The 13,130-nt window shown below is 43.6% G+C and overlaps 1 protein-coding gene across 1 annotated transcript in view; it reads right to left on the reverse strand.

Annotated features, from left to right (window-relative positions):
* Positions 1 to 802: 802 nt before the first annotated feature.
* Positions 803 to 13,130, reverse strand: part of NPEPPS (aminopeptidase puromycin sensitive) — a 61,242-nt gene continuing 48,914 nt past the window's right edge. Inside the window, exons 16-23 of the mRNA XM_074940921.1 lie at positions 10,579 to 10,713; positions 8,682 to 8,901; positions 7,937 to 8,079; positions 6,552 to 6,608; positions 5,911 to 6,018; positions 5,222 to 5,377; positions 5,069 to 5,116; positions 803 to 2,127 (exon numbers count right to left, since the gene is read on the reverse strand). Coding sequence (XP_074797022.1) covers positions 1,975 to 2,127; positions 5,069 to 5,116; positions 5,222 to 5,377; positions 5,911 to 6,018; positions 6,552 to 6,608; positions 7,937 to 8,079; positions 8,682 to 8,901; positions 10,579 to 10,713 — 1,020 coding nt within the window. The 3' untranslated portion in view covers positions 803 to 1,974. The remainder of the gene's footprint in view (positions 2,128 to 5,068; positions 5,117 to 5,221; positions 5,378 to 5,910; positions 6,019 to 6,551; positions 6,609 to 7,936; positions 8,080 to 8,681; positions 8,902 to 10,578; positions 10,714 to 13,130) is intronic.

The raw sequence follows: 13,130 nt of genomic DNA on the forward strand, positions 1-13,130 counted from the left end.
TTCACCGCTGTGACTCAGTATCTTTGCTCAAGTGATCCATGCCTTGAGCATCCTTCTGTAGCTTTGAGTCCCAGCTTGCCTGCCTATAGCTTATGCAAAATGTTCCTCCCCGCTCCTGTCACACACACATTAAGCATGGCCACATTAACCCAATTCCGTCTCCTTTACTGCTTCCCTTTCCATTTCAGGATTCAGCTCCAAGTTCCCTCCTTGGCTTTTAAAGCCCATGATGCCTTGCGCCCGCAGTCTTTATACCACTAGTTTCTATTTTATTCCCCTTTCTCTGTACCGCTAGATAATCTCATCTCTGCTGGTGCACAAGCTCCTCTGCAGCTCCTGCCACTTTAAACGTCTTGCTGCATCTTTATCACCCTGACTCTTCACCTCGTGTTTTCAGCTGAGATTTGGAATCTCTCCTCCCTTGTCCACCCTTCGTAAATTCTGTCCCTCGGCCATTAGTTCTGTCGTGTTTGGGAAATAGGCTGCATGCAAAATGCTATACAAGATATACAGGTCTTCTGATCTCCATATGGTTAGCTCGTCCGGTACCCTATGAACAGCTGCAGGAGGGGAAAAGAGGTTGGGGACAAGTGCTCCTTCGGGAAGTTAAAAGCCACAGTGGACAAATGACCAACAGCATTCTATGGAAATGTAAGAAGCTTTCCAAGCTGCGACGATTAATCTGAAGCAGCGCCTCCTCAGACCGCGAACAGAACACAAAAAGCAGGGCATGGATTTCACATTGACATTTTTATTAACGCCAACTGTTTTAATTTTTTTTTTTTAAAACAATAGCACAAAAAATTTCAGGGAAGCAGTCGGACAGTTAGTCTGATGACCTTCTGAAACACAGTTAAGCCACACCAAATATGAATTCCTGTTAAAAAAAAAACCGTGGGAACTCAAACGTTCATTGATTAAATGGTGTTGTCTGCTTAGTAGACCATGCTGTTTTGTGAAGTCAATGATGGCACACAGCTTAGACTTCATTTAAGTCACACCAGTTATCACTAATTTAAGGCTTCGGAATCAAATGACCATCGACATCACAGCAAAGGAACAAAACTAAAAGCAAGTGTGGCTACGGCTGTGAGGAGGCTGGACAAGCCAGATCTTTTAAACAAGTAACGGTGCCGCCCCTGAACAGCGGCTGAGGGGAACCAGTCACACGCTACTCTAGCTCCTCATTCACATGCAATTCGAGGGTGCATTTAATAAGGGGAAAAATATTGCCTGAATTGATCTCTTATTTAATGTGGCTGTGAAAGAGGTTTCTTTAACAATTCCTTTATCTCTAAGAAGGACATCAGCAAGTGGAACCATGGAGAAAAACCAAAGAGCAACAGAATATTTTTCTTTTTGCCAAGAGGCGACACAGAAGGGATGCGGGGGGACCTACTATCCTTGGATTTGATTGGAGTTTGCAGGAAAATAATCTCCCCAAAACCACACAGGTGGAATTTATGCACAGATTCAGACTGTTATACCAGCGACCTGCCTCTCATAGTGAACTGTTCCACACAACGCGCACTTCAGTGTCTTGTAGGTCTCTGTCTTACACAGAGGTGTTAACCCATTCCTGCCCCAGACTTATCACAAAATTCCACTGACCCAGAGCCTCTGGTTTCCTTTTTAAGGGATGTAAAAAAACAGAACATCTGTCAATAAGAGTGTAGGAAGGGGGTGTTAAATATTTGAACCACTGACAAGGCTTGAGGAAGTTTCACAGTTTTGTTATGCTCTATTTTATTACTATCATATTTACAGACTTTTTTTTTGCTGAATTGCTGATAATTTTTTTTTAATAGAATTTAATTCTGGAGTGTGAGCAGGAACCAGTTAACTACATTCATTGTCCAATCCCCATCGCTTTGAGAAAAGACTCCAAATTCTTGGCATATGAATCAGCTGTTGGGTAGCTCCTCCCTCTCCCCCTGACGAGGCAGTAGGATTGCAGCAGCCGCATGCACAGATTCACACCATGGCTGGCGGGGCCTTGCGCTGCAGAAGATATTGGTGGATGCTCTCGGCGTCCCGATTCAGCCAAGCTGCATTCAGCAAGATATTTTCACAGCACTGCTGGACAGTGCGTTCTGCTGATGGAGCAGGGTGAGTCTCAAAGAAGGCCTGAACAAAACACACAACATCATCCATAAAGGGGTAACACCCATAGACAAAATATGTTTTTTTAAATGGTCAAATTCACCAGTTGGGTAGAAAGTCTTTCTACAAAATATGATTACACAATATCTAGCTCCTGGGAGCCCTTACTCATGCGAGAAGAGAGAATGATGTCAGTGAGCTTAGCTGGGTGAGTAAAGGCCACAGGATGGGGCTCTTAGTTTGCTAGAGCTACTTGTGTAACCACAGGTACTGCTGGGGAACAGCAAAATGTCTGCTCTGGCAGGGAAAATCCACAGCATTATCTTTGCAAACTGGTTCAGACAGAGCCTTCTACCACTATGCACTGACTACCAGCGACAGCAAACTGAGCTTAAACAAAGACAGATCCAGCATGCATCTCATCATGGAAGGGCAGCAAATGAGAAACAAATCCCAGGTGTGACTATCATGAGGCTACTTGGAAGACACTAAATTAAGCCCAAGGCCCTTTAGGATTACTAATAACTTTGTTAACGGTCAGATTTTTTTTTTTTGTTTTGTTTTGTTTAACATGCTGCTTTTAAATGGGCCTCTGGCCCCAGAGGAGAAGGGGCACTGCTAAGAGCATGGAGGCCTGCCCTTCTCTCCACTCCCCCAGAAGAATGGAAGTTGACCACATGGAAATAATTCCAGCCAGAGAGCACTCCATTAAAGACTGTCACTTAGCATTTTAGAATTAACTGACTACAGGAGCAGAGCAGAGGATGCTGTCAGAATAAGGATGAATAATCATTAAATTTATTTGCATACTAGCTCTTCCCCACGATAGCAGAACCTCACTAACTCATACTATTGACTAGGAGAGCCACTGAGAATTAGCACATTAGTGAACAAGGTAATAGTATCAATAATGAAGGAAACGGCATTACAAAGTACTCCGTTGACTTCTCTGGATAAGTGGCTGACTTTTGTGTAGGGGACAGGGGTTCTGCACAATCCCCTGCAGCACAGGAGGATTGTAGAGGTGTGATGTGGCTCATTCATCTCACTGAGTGTTCTTCCCCTCTATTCTCCAAAGTCAAACCCAGCCCCGCTCCAACACACCAATTTTTGAGACAATCTTACTATGCTTCTGGAACAATCTGAATGTTAAAACCATCTTCTTATGGGGGGGTTGTATCTGAGAAACCCCTTGACCAAATGACCCCAACTTGCCAAACTAAACACTACTCCAGGCCCTGTGTGACAGCTATATTATTTAAAGATTCGTAGAAGTTAAGGTCAAAAGAGCCCATTAGATCATCTAGTCTGACCTCCTGTATAACACAGGCCATTACATTTCACCCTGTTACCCCTATATTGAGCCCAATAGCTTGTGTTTAGCTTAAGTATCTCTTCCAGAAAGGCAACCAGCCTTGATCTGAAGACATCAAGAAATGGAGAATCTGCCAATTATGATGGAGCAATAGTACCACCTGTTATGGTTGCATTAGGGATTTCCATTTTAACAGGGATGAAAAAGGTCTACAAAAACTGTCTTTGGGGTCAGAGTATCATTTTTAATTGTTTACTGCAGTTTGTGCACGGTTAGATTTTTCTATAGCATTTGTGGGAGAAAAATATCCTTTGAGGTTTGCTACGACTGTTCTAATGAAGGAGGAAATGTGGGTGAGGTAATCTCTTTTACTGGACCAACCAGAAGATATTACCTCCCTCATCTTATCTCTCTAATACCCTGGGAACAACAGGGCTATGACAACACGCGTTTTAAAAAGGGCCATGTGACAAATTTTTAACATCGGATATTTATTTCCAGAAGGAGCCTCTGCAGGCAAAGAGAAAATAATGTACACAACACATGTGCAGAAAGCTGCCAAGGACAGGCCTTGAACTCTCAGTATATGGGTGCCGCTCAGATTCAGTGGCCAAAGCTTGTCGCATTGAGCCAGCCACATACTCTGACATCAGACTGTCTGCAAACGCTCCGGCTTGCAACAGAGCCCCAGTGTAGCTGTACACCGGCAAATGACTCTCTGGCTCCTCATCCTGGCTCTAGCCACACTGGTGTTCAGCTTTTACTCTAACTTTTTTAACATTGCTTTTCCAGAGAGGAAGTGGGAGCCAGACATTAGTTGAGATCAATCCTGAGCGAGTAAGATCAGTTTGAGCCCCAGGTACACAAAAAAGTTACAACATTTTGATGTCATGATTATTTTAAGAGGACCATATCTTGGGAACCCCTAGGCCAAATGACCTCAAATTTAGACCACTAATCTATCCTGGATCCCCACGAGGTACAGGAATTTTCAAGACAATCCAAATATGTGAATTTTAGAGCAGTTGGAAAAATCAGCTGTTAAACAGTAAGCTAGTCTCCACCTTAATTATAGTGGTACTAAAGCCTCTCTATAATCAATTCGCTTTACAGTTTACGTAGCACTTTACATCATAAAACAATGAACATTAGACAGTTAACCACCCCACCACTTCTGACATATGGAGGTTTTAATTCCAATTTACAAATGGTGGAAACAGGGCTAGTCCAGATAACAAAAGTTGCCCAAGTTTACCTAACGGGATGATTTTAAATCAATTTAGTTAAACCAGTGCAAAAAGCTATGTGGACACTTATTCTAGTTCAAACCAGGTTTATTGCAGTTTACTCTGAATCGAATAGGCATCAGATTAAGCGAAGCCAAAGTAAGCATCCACACAGGGGTTTGCACTGGTTCAGCGAAATCAGGTTAAAAACCAGTTTATTGAAACCAGTGGAACCTTCTCATGTTGACAAGGCCTGAGACACAGAGGTTAAGTGCCCTGGCCAAAATCACAGCCAGAGAGTCAACAGAAAAAGCTGGGATTTGAAATCAGGAGTTTCTGGCTCCCCCTCTCTTGTGCCTGTCAAAGAAAGCTAGTCACTCTTTTGTTATGTTAGAGGACAAGATTAAAGCAAGATGAGTCTTACCTTAACTTCTGCAGCCATTTTATCAATTGCAAATCCATCCACCGATAGCTGAAAAGGGATAAGAATATTTATGTTTTAAGGAGAACCATTTTAATTAGAACTGTCTAGATGTAATTAACGACATGCCCAAAGTTTCCAAGCAACTGCACATACCTTTATTAGTCTGGATATTAAGAATCCACCCTGATAGCGATTATAAAGTTCCTCCCAATTGTCCTTTACAAATTTCCAGGCAGCTCTTCTCCCCTGCTTGCTGCTTCCAGCCACTCCACCGATAACAGACACGGTATCCTGGGGACGTACCTCTTCCTGCAAACAAGGAGGAAGCAAACATTCAGGCCAGTGTCCTCGGAAATAGACCATTGGCTTTATTTCCCACGGCACTTTTCAGAGGTTGCGCTTGTAGGCAGCATCGATCAGCTTCTGTTCTCCCAGGCTGTTCACCCGTTGACTTTTTAAGGTAGAGAGCAACAAGCTAGTCCATGAGGAAGAGCTGCCACTAGTTAAACAGGAGAATGACTAACCCTGGGGACTGAGGGCAGAGATCCTCAGTCTAGGGCTGAACATTAAAATTCAAAGACAGGTGACACCCCTTCACACTCCCCCTCAATACCCCTCTTGGGCCTGACCCCAGGGCCTTGAGAAGTCTATGCCACGTTAATCATGGGATACAGAACGACTCTAGAAGATTTGGCAACAAGGCCAAAGTTTGGTGGGTCCTTTTCAAAAGCAGTTCTGATACTTCACCCTACCCTAGAGCCTTCCATCCTACTACCTCAGGGTGCTCAATAACAACCCTGTTCCCATGAGGTAGACAAGTACCAACCCCTCTGATAACTTACTGAAAGTGCAAAGGTCAGAACTTTTTGGATCAGTTCAGGTTGAGAGATGGCTCCGAGAACTCGCTCAATTCGGTTCTTCTCCTCCTGCATCTCTGCTTGTTTGTGTAGCTTCAGGGAACAAGAGTAAGCAGTGTTAAACACAGCACAGATTAGGAGCAATCGTTACGTGGATTCTTACCCTGTACAGAAAATCCTTCACAATATCCTGGGGCTGTACGGCTGGCATTCAAGTATTGGAGATTATGAAGTGGACATGTGGTACTACATGGCTATACATACTCCCTCAGCTCTTCCACATTATCAGCCCAGCAATGGGGCACGTAGCCAATTGGTAATCTGCACTGGACTACTCACCACTTCGTTTACGTAGGGTCAAGCAGGCACCGCTCCTTTGAGCAATGGTGCATTGTTTTAAGAAAAAACAGGTGTAGGAGCCCACTAGATGGCACCTTAACACTATCTGTAACCAAACAGTACTGTGGCAAACTAGCTTCCACATCACCTGCAGAAGATGGGAGCGACACTAGCTTCAGACCAACTGTCTCATAGATCAGTTCATGAGGAAGAATATTTAGTTCCTGGCCGGATAAAAGGACAGATCTTGAGGTGACAGGAACATAAAGCAACAAGAACGCACTCACCTTTAACATAGTGTCTAAAGTAGCACCATCTCCATGCTTCAAAACTGTTACATATACCTAAGAGAGAACACAAACAAGGAACGCTCCTTGAAAAGCAGGCTTTTAGAAACAGAAAGACAGAGGAAAAGATGGCAAAATGGATGAATGGGCTATAGGTAAGGCATTGTACACAAGAGTACCCATAGGAGTTCTCTTACAATGTAAGTGATCTGCAATAATAAATTTCTCTCACCAGTGGTCTGGGACCAGATCTTGGAAAAGTTTACTGGTCCTGAAAATATTAGTATTGGACCAGCCCCAGTAAGTCACAAGATAGTGGACTTTAAAGATCTGTCTTGCTCCTTGCCCTCCTGTTTCAAGTCACACTTCAGGAAACCTCAAAGCTAGAAATCAATACTTTAAAAAACACTATCATGCTTAAATCTAACTGTAAAAGGGAGAGAGAGATTTTGGCTGCTAAAATCATGTTGGAAATTAAACATGGGACAATGGTGCCAGGAGGCAGTTGCAAGAAAGCAATGACAGTGAAGTGATTTCCAGTTGGGTACGGCACAAACCATTCCTGGTTCTGGTAATTCACAAGATATCTGGATCTTAAAACTGTTACCAATCCTTTGATCTAGTCAGTGCTATTTGGTACTGGTCCAGTACTGACTGAATGAAGCAAGTCCCAGATTTCAGACCGATGTCATTTTCAACCCCTGATCTGGTGATAGAGATAATTAGGATTTTTGTGGACATGCTAAATAGCATACTAGTGAAAGATTAAATGTTTTATTAAACTACAGTAACTCACTGGTGACAGATATATATACAAAGATTAACAGAGTTTAAGGCCAGGTGGAACCATTAGATGATCTGGTCTCACCTCCTATATATCACAGGCCACTGAATTTTATCCAAATACTCCTATGTTAAGCCCAATTATTTCAGTTAAATAAAGCATTTTAGTCCTCATGAGACTAAACACCTATAAGCATTCAGTCAGCTGCCTGGAGAAAGCCAGCAATTTAAGGATTAAACTGTGAATTGCTGACTAGGAGCCAGCCGCAATTCAATATCGGGCACAGCAGAAATGCATTTACCAACCAACTTTACTTCTGTGGCACTGATTTCTTCTGGCTTGCCAAAGGGGATGGGGATCAGTTCACTAATAAGTTCCAAAGCAATCAGGAGCATTGCAAACTTGCTAGAAGCAAAATTCAAAAAAGGCAAGATCTGCTCAGTACAAACCTAATTCAGGGACAAAAACCTAGGCAGGCAGTGCTGCAGTATGGGACTCATACTAATTCTGGTCACTGTAAATACGACAGTTTGGTACAGAACAAGGGGCAGAGTGAAAATGGGTTTGGCTCCATTAGGAAGCAGAGTTCACAGTAACCTACAGGACTTCTCAGGTCAGCTGACAGGATGTGTTTTCCTTCTACATGGTCCTTAAACCGACGTCGCGCTTCTTCTAATGTTGCCTTATGCCCAGCTTTTCCTAGTTTTCCCAAAACCAGGCCCCTCAGAAGTGCATCCAGATGACCTGATAAACAAGGGTAGGGAAGAGAGAAAAATTAATTTGGGACAATATTTAAGCAGCTCCATTCATGACCTACAGCCATTAGGATAGGCTATAAATGCACAATCGTTTTCTCTCCCACATCCTTGTAAACTGTATGAAAAAGCTAGATCTTTTCCACACCCCTGGCTCCACTGGACAATGCATTGACTTTTGAGTAGAGGTTCACGAAAAGGGGATTTTGCAGGCTAGACACAGATAGTTAGAGCTGTAATCTGGCCTACTGAAATTAAGTATAATGCCCATTTGAGCCCGTCAATGCTTTGCTACAACATAACTCAGATTAGTCCAAGACAAGTTGTGCATGCGTAAAGTTTTTCATTAACCTTGCAATCTTTGCACTGTCAGACTCAGAGCTAGGATAAGAGACCTCTCAAGCTGCAAAGATACATGCTGAGATGGATTTTACCATGTCAGCTGGCTTTAACTGCAGCAGGAAAACATGAGGAACATTTTTCTAAACACACCAGCAGCAATGCCCCACCCCCCAAAACTTTTAACCTATTCATCACATAGCAGTATTTCAAAACCACTATTAAATTCCGTAGCATAAAAAAATCTCCTACCCTCTCCAGGTTTGGGGTCCCATCCCAGCCTCTCCCCTATGGGTGAAAAGACATCTTTCACAAACACCTGGATTTCCTCATAGAAGTCTGTGTGGGACAAGAGAGTTGAGAGAATCCCCAGGTTACAGCTCAGGTCGCTCCACACTGTATAATTGGGCTCATTCACAAAAGCCTCCATGACTTTTAGAACATCTACAGTGCTAATGATTCCAGCTCGGGCCTGGGAGAGGAAAAGAGACAGATTAAACTCATCTCCAAACAGAACTGAAACAGTCAGTAGTTCACCAGATAGTTATTTAACATTCTTTCCTCTTTGCAGTCTACAGGGTCTGAGTGTGAGCTGCACTTGTGTATGGAGAAAGATGGTGCCAAGATGAGTCTATTGAGAATTTCTCACCTGCCTTCTTATTAATAAGACACAGCACCCAGAGTGCATTTGAACGGCAGACAAAGCACTCTATAAGAAGGAGGCTAAAGATAATAATGGGAAAACCGAGGCACAGAGCTTAAGCAACTTTCCCAAAGTCACAGTATGTTTGTGTTAGGGCTGACAACAGAAATCTCCTCCCCCAAGCCCGAGACCTTCCTTAATCCCAGTCAGATTCTGTGCCCACTGAAACCTCCCTTCGGATTAAACATCTACATTTTACTTGTTACCATTCATTCAGCAGGGACAGTGAAACTAGGGAAGTCAGTTTCATTTCCCAATTCTTGGGCGCTAGCACAAAATTGTTGTTCCCTCCACTATGAGAAAAGAATTAAATAACTGTCCTTAAAAAGGCGTCATGAAAATATTTTTGTTCCTAGCAGTATCGAATACCTAAACTACAGGCCAAAACTATTGACAGCTTCCCCTTAAAAACTGTAACAGCTAAACCGTGGCATTCTTTACAAGCTTAAGACTATTTCTATCTCTAAAGTTGCAGGAAGTCAATGAAAAGGAGGACTTGTGGCACCTTAGAGACTAACAAATTTATTTGAGCATAAGCTTCCGTGAGCTACAGCTCACTTCATCGGATGCATTCAGTGGAAAAGTGAGCTGTAGCTCACAAAAGCTTATGCTCAAATAAATCTGTTAGTCTCTAAGGTGCCACAAGTCCTCCTTTTCTTTTTGCGGATACAGACTAACACGGCTGCGACTCTGAAACCTGTCATTAAAGGACGTCAATGTAGTCTCAAAATTGTGTTTAAATCCCTCAGCTGATTGCTGACTGGCAATATAAGAAAGTATGACTTCAGTTACAGGAGCTAGCTGCTCCAAGAGCCCCCCCGCCCCGCCATGGGACATTTGTATCTTGTAAAGGGGATATTCAAAGCTGGTACATCTTGCTTTAATGGAAATCTGTGCTTGGACACTGAATCCAAAACCACCGGTCATTTCTTTCAACAAAGAAGGACCTTCTCCAGCCCATTTCAGGAATGGAGAAGGGGGTCGACTGTTTCATATCTAACGCTCAATTCCCTATGCAGTTTCAAAAATACGTGTATAGTATGTGGGACATAAAAATGGGTTCTGTCCCCAGAGGGAAGACAGTTGACAAGCTTCCCCAACAAGCCCTTTACTCAAAACCCTTTTAGGGATCAGGAAATAGTCCTGACTCAGGTGAGAGAAGCAAGGGAAGTTTTCAGATACTATTTGTTTATAAAAAAAACAGTGTGAAACACCCTTGTGGAAAATGGCAAAACAGAGTTGCAGGCTCAGGTTGGTGCCACAGGATTTAAATTTATAGTACAAGTTCTAACTTGCAAAGCTCATTAATAATCCTCTGTATGCAGTAATCCCAAAGGTGCTTTGACTCCAGGAACAGAGCCCGGCTCTTCAGACACTGATAGTTACAGTAACTGTAGTTCTCGTTATTAATCATCTGCAACACAGGACAGGAAGAGAGTTGCTCACCAGAGAGAAGAGATCATTCTGCAGCCCAAGCCTGTCCACAGGGGGTAGGGAGAGGTCTTGGATCGCTGGTATTAAACTCTCCAGCAGGTCAGGGCTGTACTGAGTACGGTAAAACCCGACTGTTCCCAGGTTTAACTGAAATACACCAAAATAAAACCAACATTACCAGCACTGAATAATTAAGCCAACTGTTGTTCTTCTGGAATATATGGAAACAGTTTTCAAATGGTCCTTGTCTGTATATGCAGCAGAATCAGCCACACTGTCATTTAAAAATCATAACTATTTTGCACAGCACAGAGGGAAAAAGAAATTAAGAGGTATGAACAAGGGAGAACAGATCTGAAATAAGGTGTGCTGAAGCAGAGATATCCAGAATGGTAGGAGCTGTAGAGGTGAAAGTTCGTGCACCATCAGTGGTAAGTTTATGTGGGGGAGACAGAGGCTAGTAAGTATTTAAATTAGTGGGGAAGAGAGCAGAGAGAAACTAGCTCCATGAGGTAAGACTGGATCAACTCCATGGAGAGTTATAACAAGGAGGGCAATTTTGAATGGAAGCTTAAAGCGAACAGTGTCAGTGGAGCTGTTTGAGGATGGAGTGACAGGGACATGCCTCTGTCTATGACTGAAGGCAGACTGCAGCATTCTGGGTCTTGCAGGAATCAGTGAAGGGGACTGCAGTGTAGACACACGCACATCTAAGTACAGAGGAAGAACAAAAATGCGTATCTAACGTCACCCCACAGCCAGCTCCATTCAATTCTGATATTGGCAATGCCAGTGCAATATTTGGAAACCATCCAAATCAAGTTTGCAGATCTCTTTCTACTTCCTGCAGAAAGACAACTAAACTCCTCTGTCCTGTGTAAAAGTGCTTTGTGGTAAGCAAACTTGATAAACTACATGCCAGCTGACATAATATTACATTTCAGTGACTCAAGATGGGTGTTCAAACATCTAGGCGGATTTAACCATGTTAAGATGTAAAAGAGCTCAGCCAGGCTTTGAATTTATCATCCAAACAGGATAGAAGTAAGTTCATACCTCTGCAGGTGTAACTGCATCGGGCAGTGGGCTGATTTAGCGAAGCATAACAAAGGATGGTGATTCTCTCTCAGAAGGGCGAGGAAGTGACATTTCTGAACAATATGATCTCATCTCTCCTCCCATTCTCAACAGGCACATCTGAAGGTTAATCTTCGTGGACCCCACCCAGGGCCCTACACTCCCCACTTTAAACCTCTTAGAATTCCCTCTGTTGGAGTCCAAGGATGAAGTGTTTCTCCTCTAACCAGTAAGAGGAATTTAAAATCTTCTCAAGGAGATAGTAATGCAACTAAAGCAAGCAGGAGTCAAAGCTGTCAAGTCCCAACACACCACAAGTATAACACCCTTGAACGCCACACGACCAAAGATCAAGCAACACCGGGCAGTTCTAATCTGAAAAGGGACTCTGAAATGGCCGTGTAGGGTTCCAGATGTGTCTCACTGAGTCCATATCAAATGATCTGTTTACAAACACAACTATGTTTTTTCCTACCTGCTAGCCTTACAAGTTCATCTTGGGTTGGGTTCCTTCCTTCTCAGGCATCACTATTACAGATATCGCAGGTCAAGTCCTGCCCTCACTGATAACCGTGCAAGTCCATTGTCTTTTAAGTTATGCACCCTTATTACTGGTGAGAAGGAAAGAACTCAGCTTCATTCTCTGATTCCAGGGTGAACTTGCAGAACTGCCAGCAGGAAAAGAGGATGTTACTTACCTGTAACTGGAGGTTCTTTGAGGTATGTGGTCCCTACGTGTATTCCATACGTGGATGCACATATGTGCCTGAGTCTGGAAGGTTTTCTTAGCAATGTCCATTGACCAACATGTGCATCGTGCATCCCCTCGTGCTCGCAGCCGAGGGTATAATAGGTTATGTGGATCAGTGCCTCTCCAGGATCCCTCTTACCGCTGAGTACTCCAGTCAGCAGCAGAAGGGATGGAGGGCAGGTATTGGAATACAAATAGGGATCACATATCTCGAAGAACCTCCAATTACAGGTAAGTAACCTCCTCTCCTCTTTGAGTGATAGTCCCTATGCATACTCCATATGGGGTGAGTAGTGAGCAGTGCGAAGGCAGGTGAAAGAACATTCAGTCTTCAGTATGGCATGGCCTACAGCAGCTTCCGCAGCCACTGCTAGGGCGATGGCATAGTGGAACATGAACGTGTGTACGGAGCACCAGATTGCCGCATGACAGAGGTCTTGCCACGAGACATCTGTGAGCCAGGCTGACGTGGCTGCTTGTGCTTACATACAGTGTGCCGTGACTCCATCAGGCAGCGGTAGGTTGGATTGTGTGTAGCATTCGAAGATGCACCTGGAGACCCATCTGGAGATTCGTTGGGCGGAGAGGGCTTGGCAATGACCACAAATAGTTTTGGTGACGTGTGAAAGGAGTGAGTCCTGTGGAGATAGAATGCCAAGGCACAGCAGATGTCGAGGGAGTGCAGGACCCTGTCCATATGGGAGGCGTGTGGTTTGGGGCAGAACACAGGTAGGTG

Source organism: Natator depressus, chromosome 27, assembly GCF_965152275.1.
Source record: "Natator depressus isolate rNatDep1 chromosome 27, rNatDep2.hap1, whole genome shotgun sequence".
Taxonomy (NCBI): Eukaryota; Metazoa; Chordata; order Testudines; family Cheloniidae; genus Natator; species Natator depressus.